The 23,693-nt window shown below is 42.9% G+C and overlaps 2 protein-coding genes across 2 annotated transcripts in view; both read left to right on the forward strand.

Annotated features, from left to right (window-relative positions):
* The window catches only part of LOC115591128 (kynurenine--oxoglutarate transaminase 3), an 85,712-nt gene extending 63,366 nt beyond the window's left edge, over positions 1–22,346 (forward strand). Inside the window, exon 14 of the mRNA XM_030432823.1 lies at positions 22,311–22,346. Coding sequence (XP_030288683.1) covers positions 22,311–22,331 — 21 coding nt within the window. The 3' untranslated portion in view covers positions 22,332–22,346. The remainder of the gene's footprint in view (positions 1–22,310) is intronic.
* A 33-nt stretch (positions 22,347–22,379) lies between these two features.
* LOC115591129 (uncharacterized) overlaps positions 22,380–23,693 on the forward strand; it is a 78,318-nt gene continuing 77,004 nt past the window's right edge. Inside the window, exon 1 of the mRNA XM_030432826.1 lies at positions 22,380–22,685. Within this exon, the coding sequence (XP_030288686.1) occupies positions 22,628–22,685 (58 nt within the window). The 5' untranslated portion in view covers positions 22,380–22,627. The remainder of the gene's footprint in view (positions 22,686–23,693) is intronic.

A 23,693-nucleotide genomic window follows, 5' to 3' on the forward strand; every position in this document is an offset into this window, starting at 1 on the left:
AATAACAATATAATATCTTTGTATCGCTCGGCCCTGCTTCTTATCGAGAGTCTCAGTGAATCTGTGCCGAAAGCTTTCCACACCCCGTTAGTTGCATATCGGACCATGAATGGCTCCAAAATAATGAGGATTTTGAGGCAAAACCTCTTCTTGATACCTGAATATCACCTCCTGTTATCTGCTTGTAGGGAAGAAAAGCTAACAAAAGGTAACTGATTAATGAAACAAAACATTTAGCTTTATACATGGCCAATATCCACCTGAAGATGTGTATTTGTTTCAGTTGTTTGATTTGATGTTAAACACACACACACACACACACACTCACACTCAAACTGTTTCCCTCCTGATCCTCTGATTGATTTCGTCGTGGCGCTGCTCTCGGTTTCTGTATCGCGGGTCAGCCAGTCAGTCGCGCGGCAGCCATCCTCCCGGTTTCAACTTTCAAAAAAAAAAAAAAAAAAAAGACACACAAGTGTCAGTGTCGATAAATGACAAGCAGGTGGAGCTGTGAGCAAAGTTAATCTCCGACAAACTCCCAGCAACATTACATTTCCATCACGACCGTGCGGCCTGCTTTCCACGCAGTTACGTCGATGTCAACATCGAGACCTTGCCTCCGCGCGCACTTACTCCTTATCTGGCGTAACTAGAGGCCGACACTCTCATTTTAATTGATATCACTTCCACTCCTCTGCCTCTTCCTGTGTTTTTTGACGCTACTCCTGGTTGGTGATGTAAGTGACAGAGTGGAGAGAGGGCGCTTTTCTAATCCGGAGGTGGCAAATAATCATAATAATTTGGGCGTCGTGCGTGCGTGCGTGCGTGTGTGTGAGCGAGTGTGTTTGTGTGTGTGTGGGGCGATGGCCTGTATGTACTGCTTGTCATTTTTTCAATTACTCGAGCTGTGGTTAAATGTTCATTTTCAGCAGTCAGCCCGGAGCAAAAAAACTACTGAGCCCCATTAGGTTTTACCCACAGCCTCGCACTCATTAGTTTTCTCCGGTCAGACGAGAGTGAGGGAGAAGCTGCGCCGGCCTCTCTAAAGAGGTCAGGGTGGAGTCGAGTTGCTCTGCGCCGCCACAGTGGAGATTGTTAAGGAGTTTTTCTTTTTTTTTTTTTTTTTCCCCAGCAAGTGTCCTACAATGGTTACGAAGACTTGGGTGACCTTTCTAAAGGCAAATCAGCGCACCGCCCTAATTGATCTCTTTTCTTCTCCCTCTCTCTCTCTCTCTCCTTCACAAGTGTTAGGAAACTGCTGACCTATAAGAGAAGCTGATAAACATGACAGCGGCCCAAACTAAAGGATTACGGTGAAATCCAGATTCCAGGGGAAAGGAAAAAGAAAACGATCTGAAATGTACATTCCCTCCTCTTGCTAATAGGCAGCGGGGGGGGGGGGCTTTTATCTCCCCTCTTAGCATCTAGCATGATGCTTTCAGGAGGAGCACAGGCATCATTAACCAACGTCCTCTGTTTCCATTGACCTGAGGGATCCTGTCTTGATTTTTTTTTTTTTTTTTTTTTCGTGCCGCTACGGCTCTGCCAGCTAAATGGAGGTTACAGGGAGATTGCATCCATTATTGAGGTATTCAATTCAAATGTCACCCGTTTCCACTTGGCACTGTTTTCTCTCCCCTAATGTTTGCTCTGGGCATGGTAGGGTGGGAGGGGGGGGGGGGGGAGAGAGACGGGGGGAGGGACACCAGTTTTTGTGTCTTGTTGTCTCAGCACTTAGACTATTTTTTATTTTTTTTTTCCTTCAGCAGACATTAGCGCCGACAGATTCAAGGTGACACCGTTGTAAGTCTCGCCACTTCACCTTGCACTCTGACACCTGGACGCTCGCTCGTTTCGCGCTCTCTCCCCCCCCCCCTCCTTGCATGGTTAGTATCCTCCTGAGCACCGGGCCTCTAAAACAAGGCTGATTGTAACTATTCATCATCCGGCCTCCGCTTAATTGGAGCAAAAAGGAAAAAAAAAAAAAGTAGATTGTAGGCCGGGGAACGAGCCTCTCAGGTGGGTGTGGACAAGAATACAGTTCACGATAAGACGCTGAGAAAATACTTCAGGTGCTCACATGGAATAAACCCACTTTGTCTCTAAGTGCAGGTTACTCATTTGGCCACTACAGACTCGACTTTCATTACCCGGTTACCCCCCTGTCAGTGTAATTCAGTCCTATCATCCCTCAACCCAGTTGAAATTAACAGGTAATTTGTAAATGTCACTTTGGGTTAGACACCTCATTTTCTTCCTTTTCCAACAATCCAGCGGCCGCCGGTTAATTTTTCTTGTCTTCTGAATAAGGTTTTCATTCACAAATAGAGTTATGGTCCACTAAATAAATGAAAGTAATTGATGAGTGTGTGGGGGGGGGAGGGGGAGGAAAAATGGGATTTACCGTAACCTATTAGAGTCAATCAATGACACACTACCCAGGATTCCTTTAGTTACCGTGATGCCGCGCGTCTGCCGCGATTGTCGACACGTCCGTTTGAGAGAGTGAAATGAGATGTGAGGAGATATTAAATGTGCTGTGCTTAATTTCTTTTCACACGCCGACAACAGACGCACAAAGAGTCTCTCGGCGACCAACTCATGGAAAAACCCTCACAGGTCAGTTTCATTGGACCAAAATTGATTTAATTCTGATTTTTACCACAAAACATTTCAGGTTGTCTGAGGCACTAAGAAAAGTTTTTTTCACTTTTACAGACGCTTCTTTTTAATCCGATTGACTTCGGGAAAGATTCGCGCCAAGGCCTCGCAGCCGAGCGCTGTGGATGAGTTCTTCAGAGGCCGAGACGGCTCTGGAGGCTGAGAGGGTTCAATATTGGATTTAGAATGTGATTTTCTACATTATTGACACATTTAAACAGTAACTGACTTCTTCTTTTACTAACCTACTAACAGTGATCCCACCACAGCTTCCATATCACCCCGAGTCGTCTGAAGAGAAGGAATGTCTCGCACATTTCTTTGTGTTTTTCCGGAGTTTTTGTCCTCGTCTTTGTAGGAAGCAGTCAGATTGAATGCAACATTAATTCAGGGTTGATTAAAGGTATAGGCTGTGTAGAAGCCTGGGATGGATGGATGGATGAATAACTAAATATTAGCTTGTGGTCACCCGTCCTCTTTTTTTGCCTCGAGGTAACAAATGATAATTGAAACAAAGAAAGACGGACGGACACAAACGTAGAAGTCACGTCCTCACGAACACTTCCCTGCAGTTCCCCTCAGCTCTGCAGTGGTTCAACACCAAATGGCGCCCCACAGTTAGTTACTGGCTGCAAGTCTTCGCTAATTAACTTTACCACGTCAGTTCATAAGGTCATAATATTTCAGAGTTGTGTTTGTGCCATCTTGAAGTGGTAAAAAAGAAATGCAGGTTTTATGATTTTAACCACAGGTGTCCGGTTCACGGTTTTACAGACGGCCAGTTTAACGGTTGACTTGACAGAAGTTGGATGGTGGATGGAGGACGGGTCTCGGCCCAGAATGGACCTCATTAACGTTTGGTACTGATCTGGATAAAAGGGACGGATCCAGGAATCTTTTCCCTCACTTTCTTTAACAGTCTTTCTCTCTCTAACCAGCTGTCTTTAGGTGGCTGGTTTCTACGAGCGAACCCAGTTTGACGCCAAATAGAAATCCTGATCTAAGAGATGTAAATATGTTGTATTTGATATTTCGACAAGACTCGACTGAACTAAAGAATGGAGACTAAAGGAGCCAGTCGGGCCTTGGCGGAGGTATGCACTCTACTGAATTCTAGTTTTTCTGTCGAGATTTTTGCTCAAATTAAAACCACTTCAAGCGACGCAGACTCTGTTTTGCTAATTCAAACCAATAAAACCCGCCAAGATACTGCAGCCCAGCATCACATATTAAAGGGATATTCCGGTGTAAGTTTAATCCATGGTCTAACACACCGTGAAACTGTGTTAGAAATCCAGCTAAGCTAGCGGAGGTTAGATGCCCCGGACTATGTGCTGAGACCCTATTTGTACTGTTGCTGAAGTTTGGTGCTGTTCTGAGCATTATTTGTGGCTTTCTGGTGGCGGTTTATATTTGGATCCATTTACTGCAGTGTATTGTTGTCGTGCGGTCGTTTCTGAGGTTGATAAAACTCCGTAAATTAGCGGTCTGCTAACTTGATCTCTCGAGAGGGAGTCTAACACAGTTTCACAGTGTGTTAGACCATGGATTAAATTTACACCGGAATATCCCTTTAACTATATCTACATGCTGCCATTTAATTTATCACCTAAAACAGAATTGTTCTTTATTTTTCAGTCTGCATCTAGCAATTTATAAAATGTAATCCGTAGCTGGCCGAAATTCAACATGCCACATTTGCAGGTTTACTTCACATAAAGCCTCCACAGACCCGTCAGACGCAGATCTTCCGCGTTTATGTCTGTAAAAATCACATTTTTATCGCCGCACACATCCAGACGGGTGCTTTCCTGATCACACACCATTCACCTGTAGTAGGATGTGTAACACTGAACACAAACCCTCAGTATTTCCACCTTGATATCTTTAATGTGCTGATGCTGATATTTTGCCGATGGTGCGTCAGAAGATATGAACGTTTCTTTTTTAGAAATGATCATCAGGAGCGTGAATGTGATGACCGGGGCGAGCGGGGCGGATGCATGTTTCATTTCACTCAGCTAGAAAAGAGTCTAATAAGGGAAATTGTTTCATTAACTGTAATGCAGTCTTTAGGATGAGGGGGAAAAGAAAAAAAACATTTAGAGCGCATCGCAATAATGCGACGGCCAAAATCCCAGATAATATCTACTCTCATTCGAGGATATTACATTATATTGATACGTCGGCCGGCTCCAGGTGGCACGGGCTCCAAATGTTGTTAGTCACAATAAATCAGTCGAGACAAAGCATTACTTGCCCTCATACATAATGTATTAGTTACCAGAGCCCCCAAATTTTTGGAAGGTGAATTTGAATAAATAAACATGCAAAGTCCAAAACTCAGTCGACATCGCCACAGTTTAAAACAAATGATAGAGCGCACATTTGAGTTTTTGGGGTTGTTTTTTTTCTTCCGCGTCGTCTCAGAACTGTTTCACGACCGTCATCCCCCAAAAAAATGATTCAGGCTAATTCCCCCAAATCGCTCAGTGCATCGGCTAAGTGGAATTCAAGACTGATTTCGCCATGTGATACCCGCGTGCCTGCAGCCCTAAAAGCCTCCGTGTGATTGATAAATACGCGAATTGAGGAGACGTTTCGACTGGGGGAAAAGACCCCCCCACCGCCCCCCCCTCATTAAAAATATGGTGTTCGTAATGAAGAGGAAATAGAATTAGCACTGAGAGGGATGAAGGGGAGCAAATTGCTGCAAACATTGTAAAGGACTGATCGGGCAGGCGGCCTCCTCCTCCGCCTCCTCCTCCAGCCACAGCGGAAAGTCATTATGTGGGTTTTGGATATAGGTTCCCCATGACCGCATATTTATTATCTATCTAAATAGAATCACTTACCTCTGATGCTGCCTCTGATAGCCAGTCACCACAAATATCAGTTCCCCCCGGTGCCTCTGCCTGCAATTTTACATAAGGCCAAATGATTATTTGCACGACCAGACAGGATTGCATTTTGTTGTTAACTTGATTCGTGTTTTTTTTTTTTTTCCCTGTGAGGAATAACCGTTTGTGAGGGAGGGAGGGGGATTTTCTTTCCCTTTAAGAGTGTAAATTCAACACTGTTTGACATCCTGTATGGAGGGGAAAAGAGGTCAGTGGTGGAAAGTCAGAGTGCTTAAAAAAAGAAAAGATCTATTACTGTGACTGTGATGTGGCCACGAGTCTCCTCTGTGATCCCGTGTCTTGATCCACCGCACCTTTATTTGGCGCGTTTCAGCTCAGTCGTCCTGTGCAGCCATTGTTCAGACGTTAACAGTTGCGGCAGTAAATATATGTATCACGGCCGCTGGGGGGGTTGCAGCACAATGCCTATTCATGAAGGCGGCGTATGCGGCGCTCACAAGCATGTATGCACATAGGTATCGGCCCATTTGTCAAGCTAGGAGAGCTAATTATCTCATACGGTGCGATATTGTTTTGGAGCCGCGCGTTTCACTGTGCAACATTAAAACATACGTGGCGGAGGCAGCAGAAATGGTTTCCATGAGTATGAATGCATTAGAAAATTTTGGGAGGGGATGTTGTATTAGAACTCCACAGGGATATCAGCATGCTGCACCTCTTTCGGTTTGTCATTCATCTTCCTCGGCGAGGGCGGAGAAAGAACCAGTGGGTAGTGACGCCTTCAGCCAACTTGGCAGGTTAATGAAGGTAATTTGATTTCATACATAATGGCTGCCCATGCCACGCGGGGCTTTAATTGCGCTCTGTGTCTGGGCGTCGTTTTCGTGGTACCAGCCGAGGCCCGGCGCATTTCTTGAAGGTTGTGCGGCGGCAAACAAGTTCCTGATTCAAGCGAGACGGAACGGATAGCTCAGTTTCTCATCTGCTAATAGTTTATCTTATTTCCCAGGCAGCTGTGAGCGCTGCCGTCTCAGTGTGACGGCCGCGGCTCGGTTTTAGTGAATCAAGCTAGTTCATTACTGCACGGCAAACAAACACCGTAGTGGGCCTTACAGTTCCGGGGATGGCTCCGACGGAACACGCCGGTGTTAACTCCGTCTTGTTTGTCGCCCCTCGATTTGATATCATCCACGTGGAATCAGTTTTTGTGTGATTTTTGCTCTTGGTTGTGAAACATTTCAGTCCTCTTCGGAGGCTTTTCAGAGATCTTTCACTTGTATCAACGGTGTAATCTTCCTTTTTTTATGTGTTGAAAAAGTTCATTGGTTTGAACTTGTCTATGCTGTCAGTGCAAATAAGATAGAGTAAGAAAGAATTATATAAATTATATAATTAATCGATCCCATTTTAGTCTGTGAGTCAGTTGGACGCCGACAACAAGGTGAGGTGGCTTAAACCCGAGGTGAGCAGCCGCGCTGTAGTGCAGTTTAAAGGAGTCAGCATGTGGATATGGAAGCCCAAAGTGGTCAATATTAAATAGAAAAAGAAAGATATTGAATAAATAAATATATGGCAGAATACTCAGACCTTATTAATGAAAATGTGTAAAAGCATTTTCACCTTTTAAAACTCAGCTCAAAGTACATTTTCATTTAATTCCATCAGTTTTTATTATTTTAATGTCCATTTTTAAGTCTTTCTGTTTTCTTTTTCAGACCGAAGCCACGACCAATCACAAAACTGACTTTCTGATGAAAACTGTCATTACGGAACAACAACTTTAGATAAAAGACATTTTTAAAGAATTCTGGAATTTGCGAAACCTGACGATCGTTTCGCCGTGTTGTGAGTTTTAGTTTAGTTGAATTTCTTTAAAACATATTTTGTCTGTACTTGTGTATATTATTCATCTCAGTATGTGTTGTTTATTCTACATTGAAAAACCTTATGTTTCCATATATGGAAAGTTTAAAAAAAAAACTTACATTTAAAAATGTTTTACACATTTTATTTCATGGCTGACATGGAAGAAAATCATCAGAGCTGTTGACAAAAGACTTACTAGACAAAGCGATGTGTCTTCATGTGGCCTTTATTGGGTTATTATAAAATGTATGTTAAATACAATAAACAACAAGAACACATATAATGGGATGGGCAGTGCACAGTGTAATGAAAACCTGCCTGGGATATGACATGGCCATGAAGTTATTGACTGTCGTTAATTGATCATCTGAAGAATTTGGTCAGAATCAAATGAAATCACAAATTGGAGTCTGAAATCCTCCATCCTAAAGTTAATTAGGGACGTCTTCTTACCCTGTAATTGGATCCTAATCAGCAGCGGGGTTCAAGCTATTTTCCTAAGACCTCTTCATCTGATCATTATCTACAAAGCCGTTGTAGATATTATAGGCCATATTCCTTTTACTCCGCCATACAATCTAAATGGATCTTGTTTCAAAGCCTCAAGGACAGTCTGTGATGAGCGCGGCTCGATTGCTCATCCCTGCTTATCTTCATCTACAGAGATGTCTGTAAACATCATAATGCACAGATCAACTTAACAACTGTTGTTTTAAAAGTGGAGTGTCCGTACCGAAGCAAGTTGCGGACGTATTGTCGAGCACTCGAACTCAACCGGTGCGTGAGACGAGCAGCTGTAGGCTTCACTGTCGGTCTGCGGAGGAAGTCGGATCTTAATTCTGTTGTTTCGTTATCTGAAACCTTTTCAATGGTGCACAATAGTCGAGGACAACCTAAGTCAGGGGTCACGGGAGCAGCTGCCCAATCAGTGGCATCAAGTAATGAAGGAGGAAAAGTTGTGAAAACGTAGAGCACAATGCCAAGGCAACAGTGGACGGTGTACAGAATACGGCTGTGGTAGAAACTCTACTCAGACCCAGTTAATGTACTCAGAGTACTGAAGTACAGACATCGAGCAGCACCGGGCTGTTACTGCCGGGTATAAATAGTCCCTGAAATGTGCGGCAGGTTTATATTATAATGTTCGAAAGCATTTGAAGAGTCCAGAGTCCGCACTGGAGAGATCTCTAAGTGTTGTTGTGGTCTAACAATGAGGTGATGCTTGCCGGCTGGATCGTACGGCGCGTTGGCCCGGGCGGAGTCGGCCCAGCAGTCCGTGTGCCAGCGTGGAGCAGCACCGAGCCAAAACAGACCACGCGTACGGCGACCCTCGTCGGCCGGACTCACGACCACCAAAATGTGTTTGCGTTGTCCTCTTACTGTATAACGACGTTCAGTCAGTGCCAGGCATGAAAATTCAAAAAGCCACTGGACTCTGTAGAGTGCAGAGTGGATAAACACTCCTACAGATTCTCATAATACCGAGCTAAAAGCCCGCTTCTTCTTCACCCCGCTGCCTACTTTTACAAGTGGCTTCTACAATTAGCCGTAACAATCCCTCACAAAATGTGCGTGTGTGGTCCAAGTCCAACATTAAGCCTTTGCGCTCTCCTTCACATGCCCGGTATTTGGTTCTTTTGTAGGTGTTTAACTACGACCTTAATGTTGCCCAATAAGAAAAATAAGTTCTCCCAGAAACAAGAAACTAGTATTAAGAAGGCAGGAGAGATCTGAAGCACAGTGCCTTGACATTTCATGGTAGGATGACCATGTAAGAGAAACAATGGAATAGACTTGAAATAAATAACTGGTGCATAAAGGTAGAAACCAGCCTTTTTATAATTCATGAAAATCTATTTCACAGTGGCCCCATTAAAGCCGGGGTGGAGGCATTTAGCCCAATTAACCTTTTCAACATCAGCGGATCAGAAAGTGGTGGTGAGTGACAGGCGGAGGATAAAAAAACAAAATGAATATGATCAAAAGTAAATGTGACGGAGGCTTCGTAATGGGCCGGTGCACTTCTTTGACGACGGGGTCAGCTAACATCGTCACACCGAGTGTGTTTTCGTCCTGTCGAGTGGTTCTGCTGGAGCGAACAAGATTTCTTTTTCTGTTTAGTCGAATATGAACAACATGCGTCCACGGCCTGACAGAGAAAAGCTGTGCCCTCGTTCCCTCGTTCTAATGGTTCTCATCTGCTCCAACATTTCTTCTCTCGGTTTGAACAACAATCTTTTTTATGCTCCTCGCAGACTTTTTTATTTATTTTTTTCCTCGGGATGATCAACCTCGGCCTGGCATCACCTACGACGAGCAGGCTGCCCGCCAGCTTTTCGCATCATGCTGAGTAACATGTGGAACGGTCGTGTGGTCTGTTCAGTTTGATGTAATTGAGCCTGATGTTAGAGATGAAGCAGATGAAGGGGAAAAGACAATTCAGCGCAGCATCCGAGCTTAAAAGAAATACACGCGTGTGGTTGTAAGTGCGTCCTTGTGTGTACATTTATATTGTTCACTCTTTCTTTATGAAATGTTTTAATCCTTTGTGCCGGCGCGCGGTGACTGAGTAGTCACGTCAGGCCGACTTTCCCTCAAATATAGAAACTTTCCTTTTATAAGGTCAACATTCATGGTCGTTTGGCTTCATAATCTACCATAAAGCCAAAGCCAAAGTCCACTTCTGAAAATGGCTCATTAAGATTTTGATCAATCTTGTGCTCTCGGTGAGACAGACGTAGGAAATGCCATCAGAAAATTGCATTTCCCAATGACATTAGGCGCCCAGTTGACCATCCAATTCCATGTGTTTCTATTGAGATGTTAAGATCTGATATCATTTGGGTCAGAAAACCGGCTTTTTTTTTCTCTAAGTGAGGCAATTAAATTTCCTTGATGGTCTCTGAGAGCACTTAGCTTAAGAGAATACACTTTTAAATCAAAAAGCTTTCAATCATCTCAAATCATATTTGAGAGAAATCTGCCCCCGAGTGTAGTGTCACATGCAATGCAATTGAGCATGTGACAGACCCGTGCTGAGATTGGCAATGTTGGGAAAAGGTTATTGTGCATGTCTCCGTCGGCCGTGCATTGGCTGCGACATGTTGTTTGTCGACTTTACAATTTAACTTCAGAGACAGGACAAGATAAGAGACGCTAACCTAAACCGAGGAGAGGCCTGACAAACTGAGACGGACGATATCAGAAAACACGCAGAAGAGAAAAAGATATTTATTATTCTACGTTCTGTCTCACACTGGTATCAAATATGTCTGTTGTTATCTCAGGCTAACAAAGACTGATTGGAAGCTGTGAACAATCATCAACCTTACAAATCAAATTAAATTGGCCTCCAAAATGTTGATCTCACATCTGTTAGGAAGGAAATTTAGGCAGAAAAGATTTTATTTTTATAAGCAACTGCACAGCTTTGCTAAATGTAATTACACTGATGACTTCATGTTTGAATTTAAATAGCACTGAATGCACTGAAATATGCCAGTGACAAATGTCAAGCTAATGCTAACAAATGTAATGAATTTTGCTAAATTAGCTGGAATCGAAATTTCCCCAAATGAAACAAAGAGACAGACGGAGCTGCTCACAATCGGCAAAAATCTGATCCAGGACCAGCTCGGAAACGGTGGAGAAAGTCGCACTGCAACTGAAGTTAGCATTAGCTTAACGTTAGCTCTCGCAATTGGATGTTGATGTTATATTCTTATATGTAAACAAGCGTACGCACTCATATACGGGATGTGTTTGGATGTATATTGGATTGGATCTCAAAAAAAGGGTGTGGCTTTTGAGATATTGCGTGATTTTGAGCGGTGTTGGCAACTTTTACGACGTTTAAAACCCTTCAACCTTTTGGACCGACCGTATTTCAGCTCCCTTGAAGAGGGAGCAGTAGGTTCAGGTGTCCGTTATGTAGCCTGGTGAAGGTGTGAATGAAATGTCAATAACCCACATTGTGTTTCCACTGAGCATCAGCCTTCATAGAGATATGTAGAAATTAGAGATAAAGTCATGATAGCAGCTTTCATATAACAACTTCTGAAGCTGAAGATAAAGTTTAGACAAATCTTTTGGCTTTAGCTACCTGATAATATCGATATCACGCTGTGGAGAGACACAAAACTTCACCAACACCTACCTCACCAGTGGTCTTAGATTAGAAAGAAGAAGAGGAGGGAGAAATTCATAAATTAGACCTCAAACTGGCAATGGACAAGTTTCATGCTTCAGCTTACTATTATAAAGGCAATATTAGTTGCGTAATGTAACGAATATGTAATAATGACACCGAGGAAGACGAGAGGTGACCGGTGATGGAGTCAGGTTGGCAGCCTGGCATCACTTCTGTCTGCTTTCACGTCTCAAATGAACTCAAACTCATCGGAAAAACTTTGGGGGAGGAAAGGTCGTCTGTTTCCACTTTAAATACGTTCTTTGGAAATGTAAAACTAAATGTAAAGTTTTGGTTTTTTTACCAACGGATATCCACCCACACACCTCCCACACAGTTCAAGATTACTCATCAGAGATGTTGATGTTTTTTATAGGGAGAGAAAAGAACAACTGACACAGGAACATATATATATATATATAAATATATTTCACTTTTTACTCCGTCTTTACGAACAGACGAGGACATTTGCATCCATTAGTTTTTAATGTTTTTTTTAATCACACTACTGATTGAATGTAACCTGATGGGCCTATAAATGAGATCATTTCCATTCAGGCATGATCGCATGTCCTTGGTATATTAATGTTACTGTATTTTAGACGTTTGAATTAAGTTTTATTTAGTAGTCAACAAATTCCCCCGTTATGTTGTCAGCTGCTTGAAAGATTCACATTTTCACGCCCACCATTTGCTTTCAAGCCTCTCATGTGTCGGTAGCAAACGACTAAGAGATGTTTTAGTGATGGTATATTTAGCAAGAAAACACATGCAGTGTTTTAGTTTGTGAAGGTGAAACTATTCTGAAATCAGACCCTTCACTCCCTCTAACTACCTGTTCACCGGTTTACCATCCTGCTCTATTTTATGACAGCTACGCTAATTAGGCGAGTTTTATAACCAGGTTTACTTAACTCTGTCATGCAAGGGATAAATTACCATTCTGCACTTCTCACTTAATCATTTTAATTACCACAGGCAATTTATCAGGCTGTCCTCAGGCTATGAATAATTAGAAAGATTATTAGATGAGAGTCTAAACTGTATATATCAGAATATAGATGGAAGAATATTTGGTGTATTTTTGAGGAGACATGGAAACATGCGATGTGAGTTTCTTTTTCTTTTTACATCCTATATCATATTATAGTCGGTAACCTCGTGACACGCGCTCGATGAGGCCGTTTCACAGTTATTCACAGCGTGTCCTCCCTCGCAGAGATCATCAACAACAGACAGAAGGCTCGCCGTTCTGCAGGTTTACACATTTTAATGCTCGTGTGCATCGGGAGTGTGTTTCGGGAGGGGCTGGCCCTTTGCTGACTTTGTCCTGACATTCATTCCCACACTATATCAGGCAGCGAAAAAAAAAAAAAAGGGATGCATCACACAGCCCTCCTCCACATGGATCAAAGAGGGGTGTGCCACGCCGCTGTGGGCTTACTTGAGAGACTACCAACATGAAAATACCACATCCCGGTCCTCTGTGGGGGGCCGGTCTGTAATTGTGTCTTGTCAGACCTCCAAAGTCCCTCTCACAGCTTCCTACCTGACATTTTCCTCCAATGAATTTATTTTTCATTCTTTTTGGTATTTTGGCAGCGGGTCCACTCGTGACCAAATTTAGATCTTTTTTTTTTTTGTTGTTTCTCCCACCACGCGTGCCGCCAGCCAATGATAAAACAGTGTGTGGAAATTGCACTTTGTATGAAAAAGAAGGAAAATAAAAAGAGTCAAGAAAAGGTCACATCGAACGACTGATGAACGGGCAAACGCACTGGCGTTCTATCAGTTCACGATTCATTGTTTAGTATTCGCCTCGCCGTAAAACGTTGGAAATGGCCACGGAATTCAAGGAGAAGCCAAATCAGTGACTCATCTACGGAATCAAGTTACCACGAGGCTTTTGTCTGCGACCGACCAAAACCAGGAAGGACGTGCTCTGTGTCCGACATTGATTTTACTCTGAAAGTCACTCGTGCAGACGCAGATGCTTTAAATGCATCAAATCGCATACAATATGGCACAGCTGCATAATGAAGGGGCCTTTTCCCACAACAAAGACCCCGAGCTCAAAATGCATAATGTGTTTTTAAAAATGTTCTGACAGTCACTGTATGTGTACAATATAGGAGCCATCGCTTTTGGCTGAATACATTTCAACAAGAAACAGGTTTTTTTTTTAATTTTATCTAAGAGAGACGAGACGTCCCTACTACATATATTTCTTAAAGTTCTGTTACATATTAAACTGGGCCTACAGCAGCATGTAGGGCAGCCTGGTGTGTCATGTTTAAACAAGTCGCGGCAGTCTGGCTAATGTCGGGCGAGTTGGCGTCACCATCTGTAATTTCTCCGGTGGTTTCTGAGGTGGAGGCGCTGTCAGAGTCTCTCGCTCGATAAGTTACAGATCCATTGTGGCTCACAAGAAGGTCCGTACAGTTGGGATGATGATACAGATAATGGGTCAGCATGTTTCAGTTATGTGTAGTTAGTTGTGTACACTTAGCGTAGCTTAGCTTAGCTTAGCTTAGCCATATGGTTGCTCGTGGAAGTATCGGTAGACTATAATCATTGTTTTTTTTGTTTTGTTTGCGAATCGCATGTTGAATTCATGCTAATGCGTGTTTTCAGACGTAAAAAAAAAATTGAACATTCAAAATACGGCCAAAATTCTTAGTGTTACGTCTGAACCGCCTTCATTTGATGAAGCAGTCGAGTTGGATGGAGCTGAAAAATAGTTTAGATTTAATATATAACTTCTCCTGGTTTGCCCCACAGTCTTAGTAACTGCTAGCTCCAGTTTTATCAGGAGGGTGTGGACAGACTGCGCGACCTGAGTGGCACGAAACGTCGCTGGCTGTTTCTTCTCAGCAGCCGGTAATGAGCTCGATCAGGAGGGCGTGACAGACGGGTCTCCCCTCAGTTCCAGCCTCCACTCTGCTGACATGATGACCGACCGAGGAGAGACTCTGCAGGCCTCTCACCAGCAAACATGGCTGACTGTGTTTACTGGAATGCATGATATATATATGTATATATACAGTGTACTGTATATATATATTTATAATAATGAGGCTGCTGTCGTTAAGTTGCATCTTATTATGTTTTGACATTGTAAATTGTGGGTGGAACTGTGGGCGCTGACACATTCACCACCACCTCACCTGTCAAGGAACTATTTCAATGATAATGGCTACAAAATAAAGGAATCCACTGCACCAACACCACAGATGTGACAGCCATCTTGTTTTAATTCTGTGTTGAGTGTTATATATCACAGTTTCCCTCAAAATCAGAGTTTTTTACTGTCAGTGCGGTCTGTATAGACTCCTCATTGGCTGTGGGTGACAGTTTTTCCCACTCATCTTTGAATAATAATGCTGTAAGGCCCTAAGAATTCAAGGAGTGCTAACCGCTAGATTGAGTTAGCTTCGTCTCCATCTGTACAGCAACAGAAACTATAGTAAACCCATGTCAACACAAAAACACATCCTGTAGGTAGACTCGTTCGGTTCGACGCTGCACCTCTGAATTACTGTAGTGCTCCTTGAAATCTCCCCCGTGCTAACACGCTGTATGTTGCTGGAGAGGACCGGAGATTAGCATATGACATGACAGATTACATTAAATCATGTCTGCGCCGTACTTTATGACATTAGCCTCTTAGCCCGGGCATACAGATGCATGCAAATGCCCCCCGAAACCCTCTTATTTAAATCTGCTGCGTGACACGGCACCTTTGATATGATTATTAGTCATCTAAGCGACTTGACTTCAACCCTCATCAGATAGGAGATGTCAGCGAAGGTGAGGAATGACGGCCGCTTTGAACGTGAGCCCTGACGAGCCGCGGCGAAAAAAAAAACCGCTGAAAAGCAGGCCGATAATGTTATTTAACAAAAAGAGGAACGTACACGCGGAGGGCGGAAACGCTTTTAAAACATTAGACAGAAACAAAGTGTCGTCATCCCCCTCGGACTTGAAAAGAGGAAAGTGGTCGCGGATGCGGTTGTTCTTTTCGTGCCGTCCAACTCATTAGTAACAGAAGTCCGTCCGTCTCAGTCAGGACTGCGGCCCAGATGGCTCCCCAATCTGCCCCGTGTAAAGAGTGAATCATCGTAATCACACATAATCTGCTGTTTAACACATGCCTTTTGCTTCAATTTTTTAAAAAATTACACACTACAGTAATACATAAATCAACCTCTTCCTGTTTTTCTTGTTTTTTTTTTGACACAGAGAGATTGTGTCGCGCATTATCTGGAAGACGTCAGCGATCTCGATACTTCAGCTCCCCCTTTTTTTCCAATTTACAGTCACATCCAGTGTTTGCATATAGCCATACCCGCAGTGTCGCACTCTTTTGGGAGGCAGGGATTGTAGATACTTCTCTCCAATTATTCCCAGTGTCATCGGAGAAGCCCCCAACACCACTCGAGTGTCTTGTCTGTGCTCTCTGGTCTTTAATCTTAATTATAAAGCTATCATTACAGCATGAACCCTGGGCTGCCAACAGTGGAGCCCTGGGCTCATCTGCTCTGAATCAATCAAACCAAGTTCTGCACTGGAGGACTTTTTTCTCTTTTTTCAATCAGGTCATTTTGATTCTCCCTTATCTCATTTTCATAATTATGCTTGTCCCCTTCTCTAATGGAGTGAAAATTTCTCTACCTCCCGAAGCTTTACATGGTCAAGTCTGAATATTTAAACCGCGTCGCAACCTTGAACATCCGACCTTCGCTTCAGAACTTTGTGACAATAACTGTTTTTTATTTTCCGGAGCAGGCGAAGCTTCAGCGAGTACTCCAGAGCATCAGATGTGTTCCCCCGCAGTGCCTGTTAATGGAGCCTTGTTAATAGTGGCGGATGAGACGAGAACAAAATAACTTGAGCAGTTTATTGTTTATGAGAAGGTGTTAGATATGGAGTTATGTGTCTGTGAAACGCCCTCATTCACACTCAAATCGTCAGCGTCTGCTGTAAATCAAGGCAGTAAAAATTGGATGACAGAGAGAAAGTTGGCAGCAGCCAATGACAAATTCTCCCTATCTTAAACGCAGCTGACACCCTAAAGCTGTGATCAAGTGGAGTGATCAGAGGCGTTCAGCACTCTGCTGAGTGAGTGTGCGTGTGTGTGTGTTTGTGCGTGTGTGTGTGTGTGTGTGTCAGCAGGTTTTTGTTTAAAGTCAAACTGAAATTAGATTTCTTTGTTAGGAAATCAGTGTAAATATTTGAATCTGTGATGTTTGTTTTGACTTTTATTTTAATCTGTTTGGTCAAAATGACCAGAAATAAGATTTTTTCTGTTTTATTAACGTTCCTGTCGGGTTAGCAGCCTCTTTATTAGCATTCACCAGAGAGAGTTTGGATTTGTGACGCTGACTAACAGCGACAGTAACTCGACTGGATCAGTATCTCCGTGGGCGGACGACGCTAGAATTGGTTCCTGATGTCACTTTGGTTCCAGTGGCTACACGGGCCCGTCGGTGACGCGAGGTGACGCTCCCTCCGCCGCTCTGCTGTGTGATCTGAATCACGGTGTAACATGGAATCAATCCAATGTTCTGTGAGATGAACCGGTACAACATGAACAAGAAGGAGCACCTAGGAGCCGAACCCTACCTTCCACTTTTCATCTGTCTAGCTTTCACTTTCCCTGTAGGAGCTAACGTATGCTAGCTTCCACCTTCTGGGTGCTTTCTGGGTTGAATATGCTAACTAGCCTGCTAGCTTCCACGTTCCTCAAACGTTCCCTACCTTCTTTGTTTTTCTTGTTCGGTTCTGTGTATGTGACATCTACTGCAAAGGTCTGTCCATCCTGGGATCCCTCTGTGGCTCCTCCTGAGGTTTCTTCCATCTTTATAAATTTTTTTTGTTTACCCCTGTTGAAACTTGAATCAAGTGTCTAAGGACAGAGGATGTCCAAATGTGATTGTGGTTTTGGGCTATATAGAAAGTAGAAATAACTGATTTGATTTGATTCCATAGCCTATATTTCTATCTTTCACTGTCCCTGTAGGAGCTAACGTATGCTAGCTTCCACCTTCTGAGTGCTTGCTGGGTTGAATATGCTAACTAGCCTGCTAGCTTCCAATTTCCTTACGTATATCCGATATCTTAAGATGGCAATATACGGTAAATACATAACAATCATACATGATTAAAACCCAGAGCCAGCAAATAAAATGTTGTTGCATTTTTTTCTTCCTTATCCAATATTATCGAGAGTAAAGATTTCTGTTTGACCAAAGAAATGTAAAAAGTTCTTCATGTTCTGAAAGTAGCTTCTGGTTAGAGATTTTTTTTACCTCCCAGCTTGATTTCTAGGATCTTTTTAAGTACCGGTAGACGTCAAGCGCGGGACGTAATCTGTTCTTTTGCAACCCGATACAATACCCGAAGTACAGAGCTTCAGTTTAACGGATAGTGAACTTATGAACCTTTAGAAACTCGAGTGAAATCTGACACAAAGACAATCTGTACGTCACATCATTCATCATTAAAGACGCTGAAGCAGATCAAAGAGTGGGTGAGTTGAGCCCCCTTTTTTTTTTTTTTCCCCGGCGCTGCAGGTAACGATACCGCTTCCGACGGCCCGTGACACCTAGTCATCGCACAAAAGGGAGAAAAGAGGGCTGACAAGTGAGGCGCATGACAGAGGAGAGATTATGTCGAGTTCAGAGGTCACGTTTCTTTAATGTGCAAACCCTCTGAAATACCTTTTTATTGCCGTCTGGGAGAAAGCGAAAGCCTTCCTTTTAATGCGGTAGAACAGAGGTCCTCATTGGGGTTTAAAATATGCAAAGAAGTACATGCTAACATCGAGCACTGCCTACATTATTTATCCTCCTGAAAAGTGTTTTATCAGCACCCGGCCCGCTTTACTTTTTTACTTTTAAATATTCAAATTAGAGCGGAACTAAAATATCTACCGTGCAAGAAAAAAAAAAAAAAAAGAAGAAGAGCTCTTTTTACATTTAATTTCAGAATTAAAGCTCACAATATTCATATCTCTGGTCGTACTATTTTGGGCTTATTTCAGATTCTGGAAGGCCGCGATCTCGACCCGCAGCAATCAATATTGTGTTTTTACCAGTCGTGACGGACGATTGTTCAACCTCTGCTTGTAGCCCGATGAGAAAATTCACTTCTGACTGATTAAGTGCTTATAAAAAACCAGTCATTGTTCATTTATGATATGAAAACAAACACTTAACGGTTTATATTGAAATGCATGATTTTCCAAGATTACTATGTGAAGCGAGGGCTGTTTCTTTTCTTCTTAGATGTAGTTCCACTTTGGGCAGATTACTTCAGACCACTTCAGGCGTTAGTGAGATTTCGAGAGTGGACTTCCAAGCGGGTGTGTGTGAGAAACGCAATATATTATTCACAGCAGCGCCGCGAGGTTATGATCCGAGTTACTCGTGTCCACTTTCCCGTCCTCGGCGGTTGATTCTCCCCCTGATGTGGACTTTATTTACATGGCAGGAGGTTTTAGAGGGAGAGGGGAAAAGCTTTTACTGTGGTTTACATTGGCCATGTATCACTGGGCTTTAGTAAAAACTAAAGAGCTGTTCCTTTGCTTTTTAGCACTCAATCTTTCCCCCTCCCTCCCTCCCCTCCCCTCCCCTCCCCCGCTCTTTATTCCCTAACACCCGTCACAAATTTGGTCTGGTATGTGACTGCTAATTTATCCTTCCAATGCATGATATCCTGTCATCTCCTCATTTGTCCCTGAGTGTTTCTAATCTGAGATAATCCCAGTCAAATCCTTTGATTGTGTGTTTGGACCCGATCCATCGCTAAAGAAGCATTTTTAATGGGCTTCATGGCACTTGGTGTAAAGTCATTTATCTCGTGGATTGGATGTGAACGCTTGTTTTAATAAGTGCTCTTCATGAATAGTAGGAGACATGCCATTTAATTAGGCGGAGTGTAGACCTGTCCGCTCTCCACAACTTCTCCAGGCTTTTCTCTGGGTTTTTTTTGGTACTTGGACCAGAGTGCTGCGCAGGACTCTTTGTATGAAGACGAAACTCTCGTGTGTTCTTGTGGGTTTTGAAAGGTTCTTACAGGCGGTCGAGCGATATAAGCAATGCAAACACTGATAATGAGCGAATCTTTCGAAATGTTACGGCGCTCAATCGTGTGTTAATAGCAATCTTTAACCACACGTCCTTTCAGAGCGGATGACCACTTCCCCAAAAATAGGAACAGTTGGTTGGTTTTTAGTCAGCTGAACTCACCACATGTTGTTGTTTTAATATCAGAGGTCAGAAAGATGGTTATGAAGTTTACAGTGATAGAAAAGATTCACCACTCAAGCTTCATTTAACCTTTTAAATCAGTGTTTCTGTAGTTTCACCCAGAGGTAAATAAAAGAAGCTGAAATGACAGCCGCTGTTTGCAGATTTTATCAGCTGTAGATAACTAGCGTTAGCAAATTTAGCGACTGTAAATGCTACAAGGTTGAAAACTCATGCTGCATCTCAATTCAGGGTCCGCATCCTTCAGAGGACCATTTGAAGGCTAATTATGTCACTACAAAGGCTGTCCCAATCTGAAGGCTCCTCCAAATGCTCCTTCTTTTCCCTCTGTTTGGAGGATGCACCCCTTCTATCCTTCGTGGCCTCGCATATCCCAAGATTCTTTGCGCGCCCAAAAAATAAGAAAAAAAGAGAGAAAATGGCGACATCACGTGGCGTAGATCGTCACTGTCGCGGGCCTTAGCGGCAGAAATCGTGACGTAAAGGTAAAACATCTGGTGATGCAACCAGGAAATGCTCCAAAGGCTAGACCATCCAATTTAACAATAGGGCTGGGTATCACCAGGTACCTCGCGATACGATACTATCACAATATTTTGTCCACGATAACGATAATATCACGATACAGCGATTCTGCGATAATCGATATATTGCATCACGATATCTGTGTCACTGAAGAAATTCAGAATTTATTGACTGCACTGAATCCATTTCACCGGAATTACAAAACATTGTCAATCAATTTCACATGAATGACAGCCGAGTAAACAAAGAGTATATTGCACAGTGTCTCTTCTTAACACACACACTGACTACAACTATCATTAAATATCTATATGTGTGGGTTTCAGAGCTACTTAAACCATTTTTTTAATTTTATTTGGTTGTATACCTATGTTTGAATAAAGATCAAACTGTCCTCCGAAGATGGGTGGTGGTGACATTTTTAAATATCGATATTTGGCACCAGTGTATCGATGACGTACCTCAAGACGAAATATCGCGATATATCGTAGTATCGATATTTTGGCACACCCCTATTTAACAATGGCTGACAAGGTTAACAAGGTCTCTCCGAAGTACTCGCCTTCGAAGACCGCAAAGGCCGAGTCCTTCGAAGGATGCAGACCCTGAATTGAGACACAGCATGTGTCTCCAGCAGACTTTTCAGTGTTTCCAGCTGAAAAAAATGCAAATATTTTGCTTGAAAAGGGTCTTAAACATGTAAATGATGGATGAATAGATGATATCATGCTAAAGGCCGCAGCAGCTGATCATCCACATGGAAGACATGGAGATAAAGAACCAGGATGTTTCTTGTATTGCAAACTGTAGAGCCAGTTAACCCAAGTTACATTACTGTGTTATACATACATACATACATGTATTATTAAAATGTACTTTATTATGTTTGTTTGGATGCTAGCTTTGAAAAAAAAAGCATACTGCAAGTTTCTGAAGTGCAGCAACGTTGTTCCAGATACATAAGCACCATGCTGGCTCCCTCACAAGGAGTCTTTTTTTTTAGTGTAATGCGAAACGTTACGCGGTTCAATAGTGATATTGGATGTAGAAGTAGAACTACCTGCAATAGCGAGCTCGCTTTAATCGCTGAAGACTCGCTAACAGTCGCGGCCCCACATGAGGGCCGATAATCACACGATGGATCCTGCGTGATTTTGCTTCTGTGTTCTGTGTTTTGGAAAAAAGAAGAACGCTGGAGGTCACTGAGGACCTGATACGATTCGACTTACAGTGTGTTGCTGTAATAATTTTAAATAATGAATCTAATTTTCTTCCGTGCTCTGTATCTTTGTTTTTAAAAGTGATATACTATCGGTAAGTATAAGAAACGACACAGTAACATAACCGACCCAACGTATTGAACACTGCAGGACTTCTTCTTCTTCTTTCTCTCGTGTTTGATTTGTGCTTAAACACATTTCTGCTCAGTACAAACACCAGAAGTTCAGTTTAAGCTGAGCAGAAGTGGCGTCTTACTTCCTGCAGTGAGCGTCGACTGAAGTGTTTCCACAGCGGCGTTTCAAACACAGTGGACGGTTACCTGAAGAACGTAGGCCGGCGGTGGTGATAAATTAATGCAACGACTGTGAATGCTGTGAAACTGAGGCCTGCGAGAGAGAGAGTGAGAGAGAGAAAGAGAGAGAGAGAAGGGGAAATTCCACAGTCTGTTAGTCATTTCCCAGCAGTCAGCAGACGTGATGGTTTGTTGCAACACGCTGCTGATTTAAGCAAAAGGAGTCTCCTTCATCGTGAAAGCTTTGCCAACCTTCTGCCGTTTTTTTATCCAGCGAAATTCCCAAACACATCTAACCTGTGTGACGCATCACCGTTATCACTCTCTCGCTCACAGCATCTCTTTCCAATCCTGACAGCGAGAGCAAAGCAAACTTCACTGGAAATGTTTTCTCTTTCTCTTTTTTTTTTTTCCTCTCTCAGTTCGGCTGCTTCCTGTGCTGACGTGCCTCCGCTGCGCCGCCGTGATTGGCTGCTCCCCTTTTTCACAACTTCCTCAAAAAACACAAACACACAGAGCAATCAGCTGAGCGTGTGTGTGTGTGCAGGAAAAAAAGTGCAGCTATTCAGAAGTAAACATCTGTTTTTGACACCTCGAAACTGGACCCTAAATGCTCACGTAGCACCGGCGAGGGAGGAACGGAGGAATGTTCACGGGGAGAGCAGGAAACTGAAAGTGTCTGGAAGCACTCAGACGTGAGAGCGAGAAGACGTCTCTCAGCCACAACAAAGGGTGAAATATGGGCAGTGAGTACCGACCACTGTCTCCGGCAGAGTCATGTAGAAGTGTGTTCATAGGTGAGTGTGTACGTCCTGGAAACATACATCACACTGACGATTGGATTCGTTTTTTTACACATTAAATGGTTAAAAAAATCTACGAACTGTTGTTGTTTATCATCATGTTTCCTGTCATACAGATGTTACCACACTGAGACCAGGGCCCGTGTCGATAGAGCATCTCGGTCCCTGCTCAGCATTAAGTTGAAAGTTAAAAGTAAAACCACTAAAGCTAAAACATCTTAACTCTTAACTCTGTATTTATGAGGCTCTCTGCTCTGACTTTAAGCGAGTGATGAGTGAAATGACTCCTAGTTGAGGGTTTTACAACACTTGGCTGCAAAGACGAAATTATGAGGACGTTTTTTTTTTTTTTTTTTTTCATTTTTATTTCGCTTTTTGTAATTTTCGCGAACATTTCACATGTTGGCTTTGAGTGCACAGTCAGATACCGTAATTTCCAGACTATAGAGCGCACCTGAAAATAATTGAACTAATTTTAAAAAGAAAAAAAAAAATGTACATATAAAGGCCACGCTTGTCTATAACCTGATGTTCACCCAGTCTTCAAGAACGTTTTTCAAGTTCGGGCCATCTGCTTTAATTACCTCTGAAAGCTTTTGTCGTCTTTTTGCATCGAGTCAGTTCTTCACGCTGCCGTTTCCAACGTCCCTCGCCATCGATTCACTGATGCCACTGATACGTGCAGCAGCTCTACTTCCTTCTTCGACAGCCAGATCGATTGCCTTTAACTTAAAAGCTGCATCATACGCATTTCTTCGTGTGTTTTCCATGATGAGGATGTGTGCATATGATGCGCAAAATGACTGTTCAAAACACAAACTAGCGTCTTCCTCGGCGCATTATCTCTTCCACCCGTCTGCCTCGCTCTTGCGCTTCCTGCTAGAGCGCCCCCTGGAGGCCGTTAGCCCGTAAAAATCTATAGATCAGCCGCATCATATTACAGGCCGCAGGGTTCAAAGCGTGGGAAAAAAGTAGCAGTTTATAGTCTGGAAATTACGGTAA

The sequence above is a fragment of the Sparus aurata genome, chromosome 11 (assembly GCF_900880675.1).
Source record: "Sparus aurata chromosome 11, fSpaAur1.1, whole genome shotgun sequence".
NCBI classification, from domain to species: domain Eukaryota; kingdom Metazoa; phylum Chordata; class Actinopteri; order Spariformes; family Sparidae; genus Sparus; species Sparus aurata.